Source organism: Artemia franciscana, chromosome 3 (assembly GCF_032884065.1).
Source record: "Artemia franciscana chromosome 3, ASM3288406v1, whole genome shotgun sequence".
Taxonomy (NCBI): Eukaryota; Metazoa; Arthropoda; class Branchiopoda; order Anostraca; family Artemiidae; genus Artemia; species Artemia franciscana.
The window spans coordinates 32,897,275-32,921,704 of record NC_088865.1 but is presented as its reverse complement, the minus strand read 5'-3'; the positions used below and the strand labels follow the sequence as shown (position 1 = coordinate 32,921,704).

General features: G+C 36.3%; 1 protein-coding gene across 2 annotated transcripts in view; it reads right to left on the bottom strand.

Annotated features, from left to right (window-relative positions):
• Nucleotides 1-24,430, bottom strand: part of LOC136025183 (uncharacterized) — a 67,999-nt gene that overhangs the window by 18,202 nt on the left and 25,367 nt on the right. The window contains exons 2-3 of one of the 2 annotated variants that reach the window (XM_065700968.1): nt 3,108-3,194; nt 56-387 (exon numbers count right to left, since the gene is read on the bottom strand). In XM_065700968.1, coding sequence (XP_065557040.1) covers nt 56-376 — 321 coding nt within the window. In that variant the 5' untranslated portion in view covers nt 377-387; nt 3,108-3,194. The remainder of the gene's footprint in view (nt 1-55; nt 388-3,107; nt 3,195-24,430) is intronic. The other variant, XM_065700967.1, reaches the window with a different exon arrangement.

Sequence of the window (24,430 nt, the reverse complement as noted above, 5' to 3'; positions counted from 1 at the left end):
CAGAACAAGTGATTGAAAATATGTTATTTATACTTCTAAATCAAAAGACACCAACCTTATACCATTGTCCATTTTTTTGATCAGCCAGACAATCAATAGGAGGATGTAGCCCCCATTGTAGATTTTCTTCAAACCATTTCTTCCTCAAATTTTCATTGTCAATTTTATTCCTCAGCTTCTCCAAATTTTGAACCATTCGATCAAAGTCTCTACTTTGAAGGTTTAGATCATTGAGTTTATCATGTGAAGAAGAAGCAAAATTGTGTGAGCTCTCCTTTTTCACGTCCGAATTTTCAAAAGAAGTAGAAAGAGAGTAGGGATAAGATATAAAATTTGACTCTTCTGGTTCACGTTTAACGACAGCTGGATTGAACATTTTCAGATTACCTTAAAAAGAAATTTTTTCGGTGAATCACAGAGATAAATTGCTGACGAATTAAACATCAGTAATATTAGCTTTTAAAGTTTATTAGATGAAACTACGGAGACAAAATCATTTCTTTCAAGTTCAACAACAGCTGAATTAAATATCTTCGAAATTGCCGTAAAAATTTATTTGGTTAAATCACAGGGAGAAAATAATTGCTTTACGCGTATACAGCTGAACACAGCTAACACAGCTAAACTAAAGCTGAATTAAACATCTTCAAGATTACTTTAAAAAAATGATTTGGTGAAGACAAAGAAATCATTCCTGTAAAGTTTAGCTACCTCTGAATTAAACATCTTTAAGATTACTTTAAAAAGATATTTTGGAAAAAACATAGAGAAAAAATCACAGAAAAGAATTAATTTCTTTACGGTTTAAATACCTCTAAATTAAATTTGTTAAGATTACCTTAAAAAATTTATTTGGTGAAATCATAGGGATACAATCATTCCTTTCAGCTTTAATTAAGCAAAAAAACAAGTTTTCTTATGGAGCAATATTAAAACTTAAAACGAGTAGCAATTATTACGTACATGAGGGGGGTCCCCCCCTCAACACCTCTCTCTTCACGCTAAAGTTTTTTTTAGAACTTTAAAAAAGCTTCTCATTATTCTAACTAAACAACCCTTGTGTTTCAGGAGTCGCTATTGACAATTGAGACAAAATTCAAACTATAACGTAAAGAACGAGGTGTTGAGGAGGGGTAAACTCCCCTCATATACGTAATAGTTCTGTGACATGTTGCAAAAAGAGCCTAAGTCCCTTTTTTCCAAAAAAGAGTTAAGCATATGGTTCAAAAAGCTCAAAGAGATCTATCGATTGGTTTATTCAAATTAAGCTTATCTTTAATTTTGACCAAGTTATAAAAATTGTTACAAAACGGCTTAAAAGAGAGTGTATGTCCCTTACCTGCTAATTAGCGAACAATTCGGCAATTTCTACATTTCCAGTGAATTCCAATAGTAAAGTTGACTAGGAATCAGTCTTTAAAGGTTCAAGTTTTTTAAATTCTGGTTTGTGAAAAAGATTATTTCGTGGTGCGGTTTTATTTTCATTTTGCTCTCCCGTAAAATTAGGAAAAGTGGACTTCGGCCCTATTTGCAAAACACCGAGGAATTGTTGTTGGTTCTAAATTTCAATGTTCCTTCTTATTTTCAGTTGAAAAAACTTTTTTTATTATTTTATTTATTAGTTTTTTTAAATAATGCCGGGAAATCCTGTTCCACATCCACGGAAACAATCCCTCCCCCCATGGAAAGATCCTCTAGACAATTCAATTCCGGCAAAAAATTGCCCCGGGCAATTATCTTAATATCTCCTTACGTAAATTTGAGTCGCCATAGAGAAAGTAAGACAAATAAGATAATTTCCTACAGAAATTCTGGAAAATTCCCCCAGTGCAGAATTTCTCCTGAAAAGCTCAACCCCGGAAACTCCCCTCTCCATGGAAGATTCTCCCCGCTGAAAATACCCCCAGCAGAAAATTTATCCCCCCCCCGACCCACAAAATGCATGGACACTTCGCAATAATAAGGGAATACGTAAACAATGGACAAATTTTATAACTTAACGGCCTTTCTAAACCAGCTGTGGGGGTCATGTTATCTCCAAACAAGTGGTTATTGCACTTTTCGCAATGCTGAACAAAACAACTATCTGGAAATTCTGATCGGATAATTTTGGTGAAAAAATGGGCATGAGAATTCCCTTCAATATTTTTGACTACATGAAAAGGCTGCTAGAACTTTTAATTTCCGTTCGGTATGCCCCCCTCCCTCTCCCCCAATGTTCTAGTACCAGGGTTCGATACGATTATTCCTGGAACAAAAAATAAATAAACAAACAAATAAACACGCATCCGTGATTTTTTTTTCTGGCAAAAAAAAAAAAAAATCATATTTTTGCAGATATGAGCTTGAAACTTCCATAGTAGGATCCTCTGATACGCTGAATCTGATGGTGTGTTTTTCATTAAATTCTTTGACTTTTAGGAGTATTTTCCCCTTTTATTGTAAATCTGGCAAATTCTCTCAGGCTCGCAACCTTTGATGTGTAATACTAAACTTAATGAACCTTATATATTTGGTATCAGTATTATATTCTAATTTTTTGACGTTTCTTTTGATACCAAGTTTTGTTTTTGAAGTTTCGGTTACTATTGAGCCATGTCACTCCTTACTTGCAGTTCGTTACCACGAACTGTTTGACTACAGCTGAATCAAACATCTTCGAAATAAGCTTTAACAAAATTATTTGGTGAAATCATAGAGAAAAATCATTCCTTCAGGCTAATTGAGCTGAATTAAACATCTTCAAAATTAACTTAAAACAATTTATTTGGTGAAACCACAGAGAAAAATCATTCCTTTCAGATCAACTACAGCTGAACTAAACATCTTCAAGATTATCTTAAAAAAAACATTTGGTAAAATCAGAGAGACATAATCGTTCCTTTCGGTTTTAACAACAGCTGAACTGAAAATCTTAAAGATTATCATAAAAAAGAAATTGGTAAAGTCAGAGAGAGAGAATCAGTCCTTTCTGGTTCCACGACAGCTGAATTAGGATTTAAAATTAGGCTTTAAAATTAGCTATAAAAATTTAATTCTGTGAAATCAAACAAATAAATCATGTGTTTGAGGTTAACTACAGCTGACTTAAACATCTTCAAGATCACCTTTTAAAAATTATCTGGTGAAGTCATGGTGATAAAATCATTCCGGCCAAGTTTAGCTAAACCTGAATTAAACATCTTCAATGTTACCTGAAAAAAAAATTGTTTGATGGAAAACATACAGATAAAATTATTCCTTTAAGGTTAAATGAAATCATTCTTTTATGAAGTAACAGACAGACGATACTAATACAAATATAAGCATATAACAATAATAATTTTGGAGATTAGACAACCTTTTATCTTGAGCTACAAAAAGTATTTTATAAACAAGATAGTGGAAAACATTATCAAATAGGTCGTGGTAACGAACTGTAAGTATAGAGTGACTCGTTCCAACAAAAACCGAAACTCTAAAAGACAGAATTTTGATAACAATAGATACGTCAAAAGAATTTACTTTTTATGCTGATTCCAAATATGTAAAATTTATTAAGTTAAATGTTACCAGTCAAAAGCTACAAGCTTGAGAAATTTTGCCTGATTTTCAATAAGGGGAAAACACCCTCAAATGTCAAGCAGTCCTAATGAAATCACACCATCATATTCACCCTAACGTTGGGTTTCAAGCTTCTATCTACAAAAATGTAGAATTTTGTATTTTTGGCTTGACAAAGATCATGCATTTGTTTTTATTTATTTTATTTTTTCCAGGGGGGATTGTATCAAATCAATGATCCTAGAAATTAGAAGGTAGCTCCTTCGAACAGAAGTCAGAAGTTCTAGTGCCCTTTTCAAGTGACCAGAAAATTAGATGGCAATTAATCCTCCCTCCCATAACCATTTTCCTCTCAACATGTTTGATTAAAATTTTAAGATAGCCATGTGATTCAGCATAGTTGAAAGATCCAAAAATTGTGCTTTTACTGATGACATGACCCTCCATAATCCCTGAGGAGAGGACTGTAAGTTACGCAATTTGCCCGAATTGTTCAAATATATTATTTGTAATTGGATGTATACAGAAGATTTTCAGAGTAATTTTTATTTGTGGGGGGGATTTATTTTAAGGGAGGAAAGTTCTTGGTGGAATTTTCCAGGAAAATTTTACAAGGCAGATGGGAGGAAAAGAGATTTCAAGGCATCCTTTGAAAAACAGTCAGAATAAAAAAACGAGTTTTTGTCAACTGAAATTAAGAAGCAACATTAAAACTTAAAACTAACAGCGATTATTCTGCATACGAGGGGGGGGGGTCTCTTCCTCACCCTTTTCGTTAAAGTTTGAGTTTTTCCCCTGATTCTTTAGAAAAGAGTACTCAACACACCTTTTACATAATAAGCATTTTTAAAGAACTCTAAGGCATTAGGATAACGAGCAAGGGCTGAAGAAGAGCCCCATATAATACACAATAAGGGCTGTCCATTTTAAGTTTTAATGTTGCTCCTTATTTCCATTGGAAAAAACTTGTTTTTTATTTAGTTATGAAAAAGTAATAGCACATTTCATACTTAGTACTACTTTCAAGGTATTAAATATAACTACAATTGTTAATTGGGAGGACATGAACCAAGATTTTTGAATTGTTACTCATAGGCTGTTTTATTTGTCTTCTTTGTAAATACCTTTGGTTTCAGGATATCTTTCGTTGTAAGACATACTGAATCTCCCCTGATGGAAAAACCAAAAACTTAATACACTTCATCCTCATGTATAGACTTGTGTCTAAGGATGATACTGATAGCCTGACAGCTAGCAGCACGGACGTCATACGAGATGTCGCTCACTCCACGCTTGGTATCCAAAAAAAAGAACACAATCCATGGCTGACAGACAAGATCATTTTCATTGCAACTAAAAGCATCATCTCAAAAACAAGCAAGAGAGAAAGTTAGGACCAGAACGAGCAGCCCAAAGAGTCTATAAAGAAAGCCATCTGATGTTCTCATCTAACTTTTATTAAAAACAGTGTGAACAATAAAAACCGGAATTCAATAAAAGAGACTCACTTCATGTACAGAAGAGTGCCAGAATGGGTAAAAAAAAAAACTGGCCTCAAGGGATATTCCCTTCTTGAAGAATATGGAAACCAAATACAATCTATAGACGCAATCCCCTCTCAAAGGAAAAATAATTTTAAAAATAAACTGAATTCATCATCCACACAGATCCAAAAATACTTTACAGTTTCTCCATACCCTCTATAGCCCCAAGTGCTCTCCTTTTTCGCTCAGAAACAGAAGTAGTCATTAGAGACCAGAATACAAACAAAACTGCCGTTTACAACAAAATTGTCTCAGCTGCTTCGAAAAACCAACACTTCTCCTAGCCACAAAAGTTCCCATGCATACAAAAGGCTCTAAATCTATCTGCAACAAATACCATCAAACAAGTATCACCGGCCATGCCGCCAAAATCCTCTCAAGAGTAATACGGGCATATACAAGCCATTTCTTTAATGACCATTCCAAAATAACAAGCCGATATTCACTGTCCAGTCGATTATGAGAAACGCAATGAACTTGGCTATATTATAAACCACCTTTTAAAAGACTGTAACAAGTTTTCAATCTTCCATAGATTAGAACATTTTTATTTTAAACATGTGCTCCTCAAGCAAGGCGGATTCACAGGTAAATCTCTGACTCCAGCTTGGTTCAGATTTCATTGAGTGGTAGAAGACTAACCTATCTTGGAAGTTCACCTAACTCTGATAATAACCAATCTAAAGAAATCAAGAGATGACTCGCATTCAAGAAATCCTGTTTTAGAGTCCTGATGCCCATCTAGATGAACCAGAATCAAACAACAGCTCTTTTCTGTGTCCTTAGAACTGCTATTGCCACCTAAGCCTGTTGGCTATGGAGAATTAAAACAAACGATCATTGTCGTTCAGATACTTTTGAAACCAAATCCCTATGACATACTGATGGTATATCCTACCATGCTATGTCTGAACTCCAAGCTTTTCCACAATTTAAAAGTCAAGAATCCAATAGATGGCTACAATGCATGGATAGCACTCATCTTCCGAAATTAGCCTTCAATGTACAAGTACATGGCTTTCACCCCCCCCCCCCCTCTAGGGCGGAACAAAACTTCTCATACTACAGACTGTAACTCCTTCGCCTGGCTGAAGACATTAGCTTTTACAGGACGCACATAAATGAACTGGCGAAAGAAAAGGCCCCAAAATGAACTTCAGGTAGAGATGGGACTTAACTAAGGCAATGAAATATGGTGTCTTCTCACTTGTGTTGCTACTTAACTTTGAGTAATTTATATATCTAATTGACTTATCCTCCTCCTCTTTTCTCTGAGCCATCAACTGAATTTAGAAAGCAAATAGTCACTAATACAAGGATCAATCAGTTCCTATGGTGATAGTCCAAAAGAAGATCAAATAAAGCAGAGACCTCCCCCGCTCCAATACATTAATGTCTGCACCTCCTTCTACCTTTGTTAATTATTTAAAGGTTATATCACAATTAGGCTGCTCTAGCAAGTCTAAATCAACTTCTTACTCCTCAGCAGCTTCTTGTTTGTCTAGTACTCCAGAATTATTTAATAATGTAAGCCCTGAACCTAATCTAACTGATTGCTCAAATGAGTTTTTGCAGTGCCAACTTAGTATTGATAACGTGTAATATATCCAAATCTTCTGTTGAGCCTGTTAGCTGTCTCTTTGTCTTTGTTACACATTATGATTCACTCCCTAATAAAGTGACAGAAATGTGTACTCTTGTAATTAAAACAGTAGACACTATTGCACTTCGTGAAGTTAAACCAAAAGATTCATCTATAAATTTAACTGATGCTCAGATTGTGTCGAATGTGTACAAGGCTTTCAGCAATCTGAAATATGTGAAAGACTTTTTGTAAGCGAACCAAACCAAAGTGACCTAGAATTTTCAACCATGGGTCGAACAATATGGTTAAAAATCTGCATCCCAGGCAACTATGTGACTTTTGGATGTTTCTATTGCAACCCTAGTTCACTCAATAGCGATGAATCTTTGCTTGTTATTGCAAGATCAATAAACCAACTACTTAACTTTTGAAGGCATATGATAGTAACAGGAGACTTCAATTTACCAGATATAAAGTGGCTGAGTAGAGGTGGTTTTCCTAAATCTGGGAGAGAACTTTTTAGATATAATTCTCTCCTGAGGTGTTTATATGAAAATGATTTCTGTCAGGTGTTAACTTCAGTACACGATATCAAGCAAACACAAAACCCTCCCTCTTAGATTTACTTATAATGGATGACATAGATGATGTTTTATCAGTAAAATATTTACTACCATTTGGGCATAATGATCACATGTTTCCTTAGTACACATTGTTTGCTTCCACCTAGAAAACATTTAAAAGACATGTGTTTCTGGACTACCTTGAAGTAACTAAGGAATTAACAAACTCTAACTGGTCTTTCATTGAAAAACAAAACATTGTAAGTGTATGGAGTGAAATGAGAATTTTATCACTAGAAACAGTTGAAAAACATAAACAATGAAATTTGTGGAAAAAACCAAGAACACTTTCATTTATCTTCCAAGATGTATGCAAAGCTATCAATAAAAGAAAAGAGAACATGGAGAATTTGCAAAAACTCTTTTTCCCCAGATAAACTAGAAAAGTTCATACAAGCTAGAAATCATCCCAGATAGCTGACAAAAAAAAGTAACTGCAAAATGCGAAGATTTTTTGGAAGCAGACACAACAAAAACCAAAAATTTTGGAAATGGGCATCAGGGAAAAAACAGGTAGAACTAAGTAACCCACTTAGCATATCAAGGTCAATTGATTACTAACCCTAAGAATATAGCAAATCCACTAAGTGAATAGTTCAAGTCAGTATTCATAACCCCAGATAATACACCTCTACCAGAAGAGCCTAATTATCAAATTGATAAACCTATGCCACCCTTTAGTCTCGATTCTCGGTTATCCTATAAGTAATTGAAAAATCTGGATCAAAATAAGTCAACAAGTCCTGATTGAATTTCCCCTTGACTTTTGAAGGAAGCATGTGCAGTTTTAGCTAAGCCACTAACTAAGCTATTCCAAAAATCACTAGACACCTCAGTAGTACCAGATGACTGGAGACTGGCACATATTACATCTATTCCTAAAAGAGGTAACAGGGATGTGGCTGAGAACTACAGACCTATTAGTATAACATCAGCCATGGGTAAAGTATAAGAAAGTCTTGTGAATTCAGGTGTAATTATGCACCTAGTTTCTTATGAGCTGCTCACCCCAAAACAGCATGGCTTCAGACAAAGGAAATCAACTGAAACTAACCTCCTAGATACCTATGAATATGTATCTAGGAGTGGATGTAGATGTTGTGCTTCTTGACTTTGCCAAGGCATTTGATAAAGTGTGTCACAAAAAACTGAAAATAAAGGTGCATGCTATTGGTATTAACTCAGTTACAACCACCTGGATAATAGCTATCTTGACAGACAGGAATCAAGTGGTCAAGTTTCATGGTGATGGAGGCCAATCTTTCCTTTCTGAAATTGCAACAGTTACCAGTTGAGTTCCACAAGGTACTGTGTTTGGGCCCACGTTGTTGAATGCCTAGGCTACATTAATGATTCCCCACATGTAGTTCTAAATAAGCTGAGCCAATAGGCTGATGATTCTAAAAAAAAATTGACCCAGCAATGCAGACATCACCTTAGAAGCTGATGTTGACTCTTTCTCAAAATGGGCAGAGTGTTGGCACCTTGAACTAAATATTAAAAAGTGCAAAACTATCCATTCTGGGAAAACCAACCCTAGTCATTTTCTATAATATAGGTTCAACTAATGAACAACCCCAACCCGTTTCAGCTGCAACTGAAAATAAAGGTTTAGGGCTGATTAATCTCCTCCAGAGCTCAACAGACCTTGTTAAAATTGTACAAAGCCCTAGTTCGGCCTCTCATAAAACATGGAATGACCGTTGCATCCCCTATCAATAAAGATGATGTAACTGCCCTTGTATCCATTCAAAAAAAGGCCACAAAATGTATCAAAGGGTGCAAAGGCCTGGATTATCTGGCAAAATTACACAAATTTTAGTTACCTTCATTCGCTTAAAGAAGACAAGGGGGAGACTTGATTATGACTAAGAAATTATTAACCAGCAACAATGCTCCATCTTACCTCCAACTAGACACACTGCAGAAGGTTGGAGGCCACTCATTGAAATTGTTCCAGAAGAGAGCCCAGACACGCACAGCAAACCATTTCTTCACGAATAGAATTGGGTCATTCTGGAAGTCTTTAATCTGATGAGACAGTAACAGCGCTTAGCCCCAACGCTTTGAAATCTGGAGTTGATCTTGAATGGTATAGGCAACCATGGAAAACAGAATGGGATGCTGCCAATTGGAATCATTGCCATTACTCACCAGCAACATCACAGGACTTACCTTAGTTGCTGGACAACGTAATTTAAGGTAATTTATGATACAGGTTTGTAGTGCAAGAAAATTTAGATGGATTTGCATAGAAATAATCGTAAGTAATTTGAAACTCAGATACAGATGTCATCTTTTGATTTATTCAGGCATGTATGTTGTTTCCTGAGTAAGCTCTTGAGAAATGTCGGGATTAATGACACAGGGAATAATCCTACATAGCTACTAGCTAATTCAACAATCAAGATCCAATGCGGCTGCCTTTTCTGCTAAAACCCATGTAAAAACAATACCTGATTTACAAAATTAGGTGTCATTGCTGCAGGAGCTGTGAGAGCAGAGGTTGGAATGCTGACCCAGAGGCCTACTCGTTATACCTTTCAATGTTTCTGCACAAAATGATTATCACGTTGTCACAAAATTTTGATCCAATCTCATACGACTTAAGAGGGGTTGGTAGCAGAAAAAAAATGCAAGGGTGGGTGTTTGTTAGTTTCCATTTTGGAGGATATTTTTCCTGCTGCATTAAGGTCCCTGTAGCCCAAAACACAAAGATATCAGTTTCAATCTAATCACGAAAAGAGTTGCTTGGCCCTTTTCGGCTCCCATGTTTTGGGTATGCTATGTTCCTCTTGGCCAAAGGACTTATGGCACCACTGCTCAAACTAATCAGGTACAAATAATTTGTGTCCCTAATCTTGATCCCTAGCCTCCACATCCCACAACAAATTTTTAGATGCTTTTGACCCAGAGGGTGATCCCGGAAAGTTTTGAGGCAATCCCATGCCAAACATCAAATGAGCCTGCTATTTTTCCACTAGAAGACTTGCATGAAGCAACTGGAAATTTGCTTTATTTGTGCCCCTTGCTTCAGGAGCTATCCTGGAGGCATATTTACCAGACCTCTTAACTATTGTGAACAAAATGGCTGCCACAAAATTTGGATAAAATATCCTAGGGTGGGGGGGGGGGCTGGTAACAGGAAAATTGAGCCAGCAGAAAAAAGAGCATAAGAAGGGAGTTAGTTGCCCCAAGTCACTCTTGACTCTTTAGAGGGGCACTAAAACCTTACTTTTTCGATCGAACGTGGACCCTTCAAAGTTTCTCCAATCCCTATTCCACACAAAGCATCCTTCCAAATGTTCTCCAATTACCATTCCACACAAAGTGGCCAGGAAAAAAAAAGAGAAAACAAATGAAAATTATCCATTAAAAAGATATGACTCTTTGCTTAGGGATCCCAACAGATTATTCTAATTTGTTTCTTTGTTGTTTTTTTTTAAGGTTTTATTAATTCTTGAGTAGTAATTTGTAACTATTTTAAATTTGTATTATTGTATGACTTTATTTCTACTCATCTTATGTTTTAATACAATGCTTTACTTTTCTATGAAAAACATCTTTTTGGATTTTTTTAAAAATAATTTCCAGTTGTTTCTAATTGTCATTGTTTTATAATTGGTTAACATTAGGAATATTTATAATTATTTTCAGTTTTTCTGCTCAATAATTAAAATTCCAGATTGCAACAAAAAATGTGGAAAATTTTGGCAATTTATTTACACATTTTTGTCAGCAGTCGTTTTATGTTGTCAATTTTTAAAAGGCCTCGGCAAATCTCACACTTCTAAATTGTTTTCATAATTAGTCGGTTTTTACTGTTTTTAGATATTTAGCATCCCATGCCCTACAATTAGGGTCACCTCAGAATTAATTCAGGTCTGGTATGTAAACATGAGTTACTTTACATAAAGACCTTAAGGTTTTCAAATATAATGTATTATCATATATTTTTTTATTAAACTTTATTATACATTTATATTTTTCACCATACCTTTCAGGTATACTATAAATGTCAAATATCGTAATCCTTAACCATAGTAAAACCACTATACTATATAGAAATTATATATACATATATATATATATATATATATATATATATATACTAGCTGTTGGGGTGGCGCTTCGCGCCACCCCAACACCTAGTTGGTGGGGCGCTTCGAACCCCCCCAAGCCCCCCCGCGCGCGTAAGTCGTTACACGCCATATTAGTTACGCGCCATTGTAGTTGTGTCCCTGTGTCCCACCTCTGAATATAGATAGATTTATATATGTGTTTCAAACTACGTAAAAATTGCGAATATACAACATTTTTGGCTTTCCCACTACTGGGAGCTTTCCGTTTCCAATTGCCAGCAATTGATCTGAAAATGTTTGACCAGAGTCATCGTTTTGCAATCGGACACGCATATTTGTAGTTAATTTTAATATTTTTACGTGTGCCCATAAATTAGAATTTTTCAGGCAAGCATTCATTTCGTCTGCAGGAGTTAAACTACGTAAAAATTGCGAATATACAACATTCTTGGCTTTCCCATTGTCTGTGCATATACAAAGCCGTATGTACTAATAATGACGTCACATGCAAACGCTCTTTTTACAAACAAACAAACACGCATACACACAACTCGTTTTTATATAGATAGATAGATAGGTAGATACAATACAAATTAACTGCGTAAAACTTGCGAACATACAACATTTTTCGCTGTCCAATTGTCGCTGCATATAAATAGATTGTCAGGTTTACCGACCCTCGAACATGCAACGCACAACTGTCCATGTTAAAAACAATCAGTATTAAGATCTATACCACATTTTTCTAATGATTGACCTTGAGCTTTGTTAATGGTGATTGCAAATGCTAATCGAATTGGGAATTGCAATCTTTTAAATTGAAAAGGCAGATCCTTTGGAATCATGGGAATGCGAGGAATTTATATTTCAAAAAAGTATTATTGATACGCCTATTTTTAGTTGTAGCACGTGTGGTGGAAACCCTGAAAGATCTATGGAATTTAAAAATTCAGATGGATAATTAACCGCTTCATTTGGTTCCAAAACTGTGTCGACTGACTTGTAAAGGACTGCCTGGTCTCGAATCTTGGTCAAAACAATATTGTTGATTTCGTGGACGTCTATATTTTTGGGTGCGAGAATCGCTCTTTCACTTAGCCATTTATTATTTTTATAATTTTTTAGAATATTTGGAAATACTTTTTCAATCAATTCATTTTTGGACGTCACTAAATTACAGAAATCGGTAGGTAGTTGTATACGTCCTGAAATTGAGTCTATCGTATCATAAATGTCTTTTTGTTCAGACGTTAACTTGGAAATGTTATTTTGTACATACGACAATAGATCATTCGTACTGTAACTTTTTTCACGATCCAATTCTACACATGTCGAAACAGCAGCGAGACGGTTAGGTGAAGGCATTCCCAAATCCTGAAGAGGTTTGTTTGCCATACGTACGCACAAATCTTCTATAATAACTAAAGTGTAGTTATAAATTTCTGATGTAAAATCAAAAGTCATATCTGACGTCTCTAACTATTTTCGATGGAGTATATCTTCGGACATTTTTGACTTATATTTTCCCATAACTCTGTAGGAGCTGATGGAGAGCAAGTTGTTAAAATGATGCCAAACAATGCACGAATTTGACTTGGGGTTTTTAGTTTTTTACATTTTTTCTTTTTTCAGTTTTCTTTTTCTTCTTTATTTTTCAGCTTCACTATGAAATATATATCGCCGAACCTTTGTTTTATTAACTAAAATCTGGTAGGCATTGATGACCTTATCCGAGTCAAAATCCCAAACCCAATCATCATCGCTATCATTTTCAGTTTTGATATGTTTTGACTCTCGCTGTCCAGGTGGATCTTCATCTAACTGCGCGGTTTTGCGTTCTTTAGCCTAAAGCCTGTTTCCTTGCTGTTCTGTTGATTCCTCGGCACGCTTTCTTTTCTGACTTTCTCTATCAGCAGCAAGTTTTTTGGCATAGACTCTTTGAGCATCTTCACCGGCTTTTGCCATTGTAAGTTCATCAGTCATTTTAAACTTAAACATTAATAGATTTCTACGTGAACATATATGTCTTAAATATCTTTAATGACGTCACCGTCATAGTAAAAATGACGACAACTAACTTCATGACGTCAGCCGACACAGAAACATGACGTCACCTGATCCACAGACAGACACACAGACAGACAACTTATTTATATATATATATATATATATATATATATATATATATATATATATATATATATATATATATATATATATATATATATATATATATATATATATATATATATATATATATATATATATATATATATATATATATATATACATATAAAAATAAGTTGTTTGTCGGTGTGTCTGTCTATTGACGTCATGTTTGTGTGTCGACTGACGTCATGTTTGTCGACTGACGAAATTACAGACCGGGACATCGGGACACAAATGACGACCGGGACACCGGGACATAGGGAATATAAATGACGACCGGGACACCGGGACATAGGGAATATAAATGACGACCGGGACACTCAAAGAGAAAGCGACCGAGACACAAGGAATGTTCGATTAGCAATCACCATCAACAAAGCACTGGGACACAAATGACGACCGGGACACAGGGAATATAAATGACGACCAGGACACTCAAAGAGAAATTACAGACCGGGACGCCGGAACACAAATGAAGACCGGGACAAAAATGACGACCGGGACAGAGAGAATATAAATGACGACAGCGACACTCAAAGAGAAATTACAGACTGGGACACCGGGACACAAATGACGACCGGGACACAAATGACGACGGGGACACAGGGAAACAACAACAACGGGGACGCCGGGGGATATATAAATGACGACGGGGACACAGGGAATGTTCGATTAGCAATCATCATCAACAAAGCTCAAGGGCAATCATTAGGATAATGAGGTATATATCTGAATACAGATTGTTTTTCCCATGGACAATTATATGTTGCATGTTCAAGGGTCGGTAAACCTGACAATCTATTTATATGCACAGACAATGGGACAGCCAAGGATGTTGTATATTCGCAAGTTTTACGTAGTTAAAAAAATATATATATATCTATCTATATTCACAGGTGGGACACAGGGACACAACTACAATGGCGCGTAACTAATATGGCGCGTAACGACTTACGCGCGCGGGGGACTTGGGGGGCGCTAAGTGCCCCCACCAACAAGGTGTTAAGGTGGCGCGAAGCGCCAGCCCAATAGCTAGTATATGTATATATATATATATATATATATATATATATATATATATATATATATATATATATATATATATATATATATATATATATATATATATATAAGCTGCATGCATGTTTGGTTTTTTGTAAAAAGAGGGTTTGCATATGACGTCATTATAAGTATATAAGGCTTTGTATATGACGTCATTATAAGATGACGTTGCAGACCAGGACACCGAGACACAAATGACGACCGGGACAAAGGGAATATATATGACGACCGGGACATTCAAAGATAAATTAAAGACCAGGACACAAATGACGACCAGGACACCAGGACACAGGGAATATAAATGACGACCGGGACACAGGGACACAGCTGCAACGGGGACGCCGGGGGGCACAGGGGAGATATATAAATGACGACGGGGACACAGGGAATATTCGTTTAGCAATTACCATCAACAAAGCTCAAGGGCAATCATTAGAAAAATGTAGTATAGATCTGAATACGGATTTTTTTTCCCATGGACAATTATGTGTTGCATGTTCAAGAGTCGGTAAACCTGACAATCTATTACACAACTACAATGGCGCGTAACTTATACGGCGCGTAACTTATACGGTGCGTAACGACTTACGCGCGGGGGGGGGGGCTTAGGGGGTCAAGAAGCACCCCCACCAACACCTAGTTGGTAATATTCAGTCAATAAGTATTCAGTCAATAATGGTCATTAAATTAATGGTGAAGCTGTCCTATTGTTAAATTAGAAGGTGATTTAGCTTGTTAAATGTGTTGGAGGTAAATCTTGACAGGGGCAAATAGGCTGTCTTTAAAAGGATGAAATAAAAGGAATTCCAATTTTAAGCCCCATTTAAGAATTACTTTTCGTTTAATTTAACATAATTTATGAAATCATTACCTTGATAAAAAGGAGAGGGTGGATATGATATTCATAGATATCTCCTGATGATACTCATAAGCTCTAAGGTTTCCTAACCATTAATTATAATCCTGCTTTTCTGTTTATTATTATTCAAGGTTACCATGTTAAACTTGAGAATGGGCAACAAATTGAAAATTCAACACAACAGCACTAATTTTATTGAAGCTTAAATGTACAAAAAAATAATATATACATCTATCTATATATATAAAAACAAGTTGTCTGTGTTTCTGTCGAGTGACGTCATGTTTGTGTGTCGACTGATGTCATGTTTGTCGACTGATGAAATTACAGACCGGGACATCGGGACACAAATGACGACCGGGACACCGGGGCATCTATCTATATATATAAAAACTAGCTGTTGGGGTGGCGCCTCGCGCCACCCCAAAACCTAGTTGGTGGGGGCGCTTCGCGCCCCCCCAAGCCCCCCCGCGCGCGTAAGTCGTTACGCACCATATTTGTGTCCTACCTGTGAATATATATATATATATATATATATATATATATATATATATATATATATATATATAGTTGTCTGTCTGTGTGTCTGTCAGGTGACGTCATGTTTCTGTGTCGACTGACATCATGAAGTTAGTTGTCGTCATTTTTAGTATGACGGTGACGTCATTAAAGATATTTAAGACATATATGTTCACGTAGAAATCTATTAATGTTTAAGTTTAAAATGACTGATGAACTTACAATGGCAAAAGCCGATGAAGATGCTCAAAGAGTCTATGCCAAAAAACTTGCTGCTGATAGAAAAAGTCAGAAAAGAAAGCGTGCCGAGGAATCAAAAGAACAGCAAGGAAACAGGCTTGAGGCTGATAGAGAAAAAAAGAACGGAAAGCGTGCCGAGGAACTACCAGAGCAACGCGAAAGCAGACTTGCTGCTAAAAGAGAAAGTGAAAAAAGAAGGCGTGCCGAGGAATCACAAAAACAGCAAGAAATCAGGCTTGCTGCTGATAGAGAAAGTAAGAAAAGAAAGCGTGCCGAGGAATCACAAGAACAGCAAGAAATCAGGCTTGCTGCTGATAGAGAAAGTAAGAAAAGAAAGCGTGCCGAGGAATCAGAGCAACATGAAAGTTATCGCCTGGCATTCAGGTACAGCCCAGTCGATGATTATAGATTGAGTAGATGTGTTCAAATCGGGACAATGTCTAAAATTTGTCCCTATTGCAAGGCCTTGAAATTCAATGGTGAAACAATGGGAATGTGTTGCGCCTCAGGAAAAGTTAAACTTCCTCTATTGGCTGCACCACCTTGAGCCATTGAAGACTTTCCTTACTGGAACTACGTCAGAATCTAAGCGTTTTTTGTCACAAATCAGAAAATACAACTCATGTTTCCAAATGACGTCGTTTGGAGCACAAATCGAAAATCCAGATCAATTTATGTCTACTTTCAAAGTAAAAGGGCAAATTTATCATAGAACAGGGTCCCTTCTACCATTCTCAGGCGAGAATCATAAATTTTTACAATTGTACTTCATCAGTGATAGAAATTCTGAATTGAAAACACGTTGCGAAATTTCTCCCAACGTTGAAAGGACAATCGTTTCCCAATTGCAACATCTTTTCCATGAAAATAATAATTTAGTGCGTCTGTTCAAAACAGCCATCGATTTGATGCCTACTGATACGCATAAAATTGTTATTTCCGCTGACAAAACGCCTCCTGGCCAACATGTGCGTAGATACAATGCTCCAACTATCGACGAAGTGGCAATCGTTATGGTCGGTGATCAGTTTTTACCTCGAGATATTATTCTTCATAAGCGAAACGCTCAGTTGTTAAGAACTGTTGAAACTCATCGATGCTACGATACCCTACAATATCCTATCATTTTTTGGGATGGAGCCGACGGCTATCACTTTAATATTAAATTGATGAATCCAGCCACTAACAAAGAAATGAATAAGAAATGCAGTGCAATGCATTATTATTCCTATAGACTAATGATTCGGCAGGATGAAGAAAATTATATTTTAAAATGCCGTGAATTGTTTCACCAATTTGTCGTTGATATGTATGCTAAAATTGAATCAGAACGTTTGCTATATATCCGCCTGAATCAGACCAAGCTCCGCTCTGAACAATCCATTGATTTGCGAGATGCAGTCATAAATGACGGTAATACAACAAACGTTGGAAGATTAACAATTTTACCTTCGTCATATGCTGGCAGTCCCCGTCATATGCATGAATATGCTCAAGATGCTATTGCGTATGTTCGTCTCTATGGTCGTCCAGATTTATTTATTACATTTACATGTAATCAATCTTGGGACGAGATACTGCAGCTTTTACTTCAAGGACAATCGGCGGTTCATAGGCATGACATTACGGCCCGTGTCTTCCGGCAAAAGTTGAAATCACTGATAAACTACATAGTAAAACTTGAAGTGTTTGGGTCAGTGCGATGCTGGATGTACTCAGTGGAATGGCAAAAACGAGGTTTGCCACACGCACATATACTAATCTGGCTACATAAAAAAATTACTTCGAACGAAATTAATGATGTGATTTCCGCTGAAATACCTGATAAAAATGTCGATAAGGGGTTACATGATATTATTGTAAAAAATATGATACATGGACCTTGCGGTGCACTGAACGAAAATTCACCATGCATGGCCAAAGGAAGGTGCACAAAGCAATATCCTCGACTTTTAGTATCCAACACAATTACTGGCAATGATGGTTACCCACAATATAGAAGAAGATCTACTGAAGATGGCGGTAAAACAGCAATAATAAAGAAGCGTAACGGTACCACCATCGAAGTAGATAACCAGTGGGTTGTTCCATATTCCCCATTATTATCAAAAACATTTAATGCACACATAGGCGTTGAATACTGTAACTCCGCAAAGGCAATCAAATACATATGTAAATACGTCAACAAAGGCAGTGACATGGCAGTTTTTGGCTTGCAGCCCGAAATCAAAGATTTCGACGAAATCGTACAATATCAGGCTGGAAGATACATAAGCAGTAATGAAGCTGTTTGGCGAATTCTTTCATTTCCGATACATGAACGTAGTCCAGCTGTTGTTCACTTAGCGGTACATTTACAGAATGGTCAACGTGTTTATTTCTCGGAAACCAACGTGCAACAAAGAGCCCTGAATCCACCGGATACAAAATTAACAGCTTTTTTTCGCTTTGCAAAAATGATTCTTTTGCAAAAAACTGCTGTATACTGAAGTGCCTTCGTATTACACGTGGAATACTAAAAATAAAGTATTTGAACGTCGAAAACAGGGTAAGTCAGTCGACGGCCAACCTACCATCTTCAAAGATACCACGATAGGAAGACTCTACACCATTCACCCCAATCAACATGAATGCTTTTTTCTACGCCTGCTTTTGGTGAATGTACCCGGTCCGACATCCTTTGAGTACTTGAGAACTGTAAACGGTACTATACATGACACTTACCGTAGTGCATGCCAAGCTCTGAACTTATTGGAGAATGACCAACACTGGGATAACTGCATCAATGACGCGTGCGAAACGTCAACCCTAAGTCAAATTCGTGCATTGTTTGGCATCATTTTAACAACTTGCTCTCCATCAGCTCCTACAGAGTTATGGGAAAAATATAAGTCAAAAATGTCCGAAGATATACTCCATCGAAAACAGTTAGAGACGTCAGATATGACTTTTGATTTTACATCAGAAATTTATAACTACACTTTAGTTATTATAGAAGATTTGTGCGTACGTATGGCAAACAAACCTCTTCAGGATTTGGGAATGCCTTCACCTAACCGTATCGCTGCTGTTTCGACATGTGTAGAATTGGATCGTGAACAAAGTTACAGTACGAGTGATCTATTGTCGTATGTACAAAATAACATTTCCAAGTTAACGTCGGAACAAAAAGACATTTATGATACGATAATGCATTGTGTCGATAACAACGTTGGAGAAATTTTCTTTTTGGATGCGCCAGGAGGTACTGGTAAAACGTTTGTGATAAAACTGATTCTGGTATCAATTCGATCAAAAAATGATATAGCGTTGGCAATTGCGTCGTCCGGAATAGCCGTAACATTGCTGCCTGGTGGAAGAACTGCTCATTCCGCTTTGAAATTGCCTCTGAATTTGCATTCTACAGAAACTCCCACGTGCAATATTTCCAAATCATCTGGGATGGGTAAAGTATTGCAGCAATGCAAACTTATTATTTGGGATGAGTGCACAATGGCACACAAAAAATCGCTCGAGGCTCTGGATCAATGCTTGAAAGATTTGAGAGGGAAGTCGAAACCCTTTGGCAGCACATTAATATTGCTTGCGGGAGATTTCAGGCAAACATTTCCTATAATACCTAGATCAACTCATGCAGACGAAATGAATGCTTGCCTGAAAAATTCTAATTTATGGGCACACGTAAAAATATTAAAATTAACTACAAATATGCGTGTCCGATTGCAAAACGATGACTCTGGTCAAACATTTTCAGATCAATTGCTGGCAATTGGAAACGGAAAGCTCCCAGTAGACTCAATTTCAGGATGTATACAACTACCTGCTGATTTCTGTAATTTAGTGATGTCCAAAAATGAATTGATTGAAAAAGTATTTCCGAATATTCTAAAAAATTATAAAAATAATAAATGGCTAAGTGAAAGAGCGATTCTCGCACCCAAAAATATAGACGTCCACGAAATCAACAATATTGTTTTGACCAAGATTCGAGACCAGGCAGTCCTTTACAAGTCAGTCGACACAGTTTTGGAACCAAATGAAGCGGTTAATTATCCATCTGAATTTTTAAATTCCATAGATCTTTCAGGGTTTCCATAACACGTGCTACAACTAAAAATAGGCGTACCAATAATACTTTTAAGAAATATCAACCCACCAAAGCTTTGCAATGGCACGCGACCTGCCGTAAAAAAAACAATGGAAAACCTAATAGAGGCCACAATCTTGACAGGGCCTTTTGAGGGTGATGCTGTTCTTATTCCTCGCATTCCCATGATTCCAACGGATCTGCCTTTTCAATTTAAAAGATTGCAATTCCCAATTCGATTAGCATTTGCAATCACCATTAACAAAGCTCAAGGTCAATCATTAGAAAAATGTGGTATAGATCTTAATACTGATTGTTTTTTCCCATGGACAATTGTACGTTGCATGTTCGAGGGTCGGTAAACCTGACAATCTATTTATATGCAGCGACAATTGGACAGCGAAGAATGTTGTATATTCGCAAGTTTTACGCAGTTAATTTGTATTGTATCTATCTATCTATCTATCTATATAAAAACGAGTTGTGTGTATGCATGTTTGTTTGTTTGTAAAAAGAGCGTTTGCATATGACGTCATTATTAGTACATACGGCTTTGTATATGCACAGACAATGGGAAAGCCAAGAATGTTGTATATTCGCAATTTTTACGTAGTTTAACTCCTGCAGACGAAATGAATGCTTGCCTGAAAAATTCTAATTTATGGGCACACGTAAAAATATTAAAATTAACTACAAATATGCGTGTCCGACTGCAAAACGATGACTCTGGTCAAACATTTTCAGATCAATTGCTGGCAATTGGAAACGGAAAGCTCCCAGTAGTGGGAAAGCCAAGAATGTTGTATATTCGCAATTTTTACGTAGTTTGAAACACATATATAAATCTATCTATATTCACAGGTGGGACACAGGGACACAACTACAATGGCGCGTAACTAATATGGCGCGTAACGACTTACGCGCGCGGGGGGGGGGCTTGGGGGGTCGCGAAGCGCCCCACCAACTAGGTGTTGGGGTGGCGCGAAGCGCTACCCCAACAGCTAGTATATATATATATATATATATATATATATATATATATATATATATATATATATATATATATATATATATATATATATATATATATATATATATATATATATATATATATATGACGACGGGGACACAAGGAAAGTTCGATTAGCAATCACCATCAACAAAGCTCAAATATGTTGCATGTTCAAGAGTCGGTAAACCTGACAATCTATTTATATGCACAGACAATGGGACAGCCAAGAATGTTGTATATTCGCAAGTTTTACGTAGTTAAAAAAATATATATATATATATATCTATCTATATTCACAGGTGGGACACAGGGACACAACTACAATGGCGCGTAACGACTTATGCGCGCGGGGGGGCTTGGGGGGGCGCGAAGCGCCAACACGAACTAGGTGTTGGGGTATCTATATATATAAAAATAAATAGTCTGTGTGTTTGTCGACTGACGAAATTACAGACCGGGACATCGGGACACAAATGCCGATCGGGACAGCGCGCGGGGGGGCTTGGGGGGGGGGAAGCGCCCCTACCAACTAGGTGTTGGGGTGGCCACCCCAACAGCTAGTATCTATATATATACAAATAAGTTGTCTGTGCGTCTGTCGAGTGACGTCATGTTTGTGTGTCGACTGACGTCATGTTTGTCGACTGACGAAATTACAGACCGGGACATCGGGACACAAATGACGACCGGGACACCGGGACATCTATATATATAAAAATAAGCTGTCTGTGTGTCTGTGTGTCGAGTGACGTCATATTTGTATGTCGACTGACGTCATATTTGTCGACTGACGAAATTACAGACCGGGACATCGGGAGACAAATGACAACCGGGACACCGAGACATCTATATCTATATCTATATATATAAAAATAAGTTGTCTGTGTGTGGATCTGTGGATCAGGTGACGTCACACTAAATTATTTCACACTAATACAAAAGAAGAAAAAAACTAAAAAAGGTAAAAACTACAAAAAAAACTAAAAAGAAAAAAAACTAAAAAAGCTAAAAAACTAAAAAAAAATAAAAAAAGGTAAAAATCTAATAACTAAAAAAAAACTGAAAAAAATAAAAAAAGGCAAAAACTACAAAAAAAAATAAAAACTAATAAAAAAACTAAAAAAGCTAAAAAACTAAAAAAACTAAAAAAAACTAAAAAAAGGTAAAAAACTAAAAAAAACTAAAAAAGAAAAAAACTAAAAAAAAGGAAAAAACTGAAAAATAAAAGAGAAAAAGAAAACTAAAAAAATATGAATAAATATATATAAAAATAAGTTGTTTGTGGGTTATGTCTGTTTGTCTGTCTGTCGAGTGACGTCGTGTTTGTCCGCATATGACGTCTGAATTATTTCACACTAATACAAAAGAAGAAAAAAAACTAAAAAAGGTAAAAACTACAAAAAAAAACTAAAAAAAGGTAAAAAACTAAAAACTAAAAAAAAACTGAAAAAACTAAAAAAAGGCAAAAACTAAAAAAAACAACTAAAAACTAATAAAAAAAACTAAAAAAGCTAAAAAACTAAAAAAACTAAATAAAGGTAAAAAACAAAAAAAAAACTAAAAACTAAAAAAGAAAAAACTAAAAAAAAGGAAAAAACTGAAAAATAAGAGAAAAAGAAAACTAAAAAAATATTAATAAATATAAAAAATATAAATATAAATATAATATAAATTAGCAATCAACAAAGCACCGAGACACAAATGACGACCGGGACACAGGGAGTATAAATGACGACCAGGACATAAGTAAAAAAAAAAACTAAAAAAACTAAAAAAATGGTAAAAACTACAAAAAAACTAAAAACTAATAAAAAAACTAAAAAATCTAAAAATCTAAATAAACTAAAAAAGAAAAAAAAGAAAAAAGGAAAAAAATAAAGGAGAAAAACAAAACTAAAAAACGAATGTAGGCTATATACAGACCGGGACACCGGGATACAAATGACGACCGGGACACAGGGAATATTAATGACGACCGGGACACAGGGACACAACTACAATGGGGACGCCGGGGGGCACAGGGGGATATAAATGACGACCGGGACACTGGGACACAAGGAATATAAATGACGCCCGGGACACTCAAAGAGAAATCACAGACTGGAACACTGGGACACAAATGACGACCGGGACACAGGGAATATAAATGACGACCGGGACACAGGGACATAACTACAAGGGGGACGCCGGGGTGCACAGGGGGATATATAAATGACGATGGCGACTCAGGGAATGGTCGATTAGCAATCACCATCAACAAAGCTCAAGGGCAATCATTAGAATCATGAGGTATAGATCTGAATACGGATTGTTTTCCCATGGACCATTATATGTTGCATGTTCAAGAGTCGGTAAACCTGAAAATCTATTTATATGCACAGACAATGGGACAGCAAAGAATGTTGTATATTCGCAAGTTTTACGTAGTTAAAAACATATATATATATATATATATATATATATATATATATATATATATATATATATATATATATATATATATATATATATATATATATATATCTATCTATATTCACAGGTGGGACATAGGGACACAACTACAATGGCGCGTAACTAATATGGCGCGTAACGACTTACGCGCGCGGGGGGCTTGGGGGGGGGGGGGCGCGAAGCGCCCCCACCAACTAGGTGTTGGGGTGGCGCGAAGCGCCACCCCAACAGCTAGTATATATATATAAATAAGTTGTCTGTGTGTGTTTGTGTCTGTCGAGTGACGTCATGTTTTCGACTGACGAAATGACAGACCGGGACATCGGGACACAAATGACGACCGGGACACCGGAACATAGGGAATATAAATGACGACACTCAAAGAGAAAGCAACCGGGACACAAGTAATGTTCGATTAGCAATCACCATCAATAAAGCACTGGGACACAAATGACGACCGGGACACAGGGAGTATAAATGACGACCAGGACATAAGTAAAAAAAAACTAAAAAAAAAATAAAAAAAAGGTAAAAACTACAAAAAAACTAAAAAGAAAAAAAAACTAAAAACTAACAAAAAAACTAAAAACTAACAAAAAAACTAAAAAAGCTAAAAAACTAAAAAAACTAAAAAAGAAAAAAAATAAAAAAGGA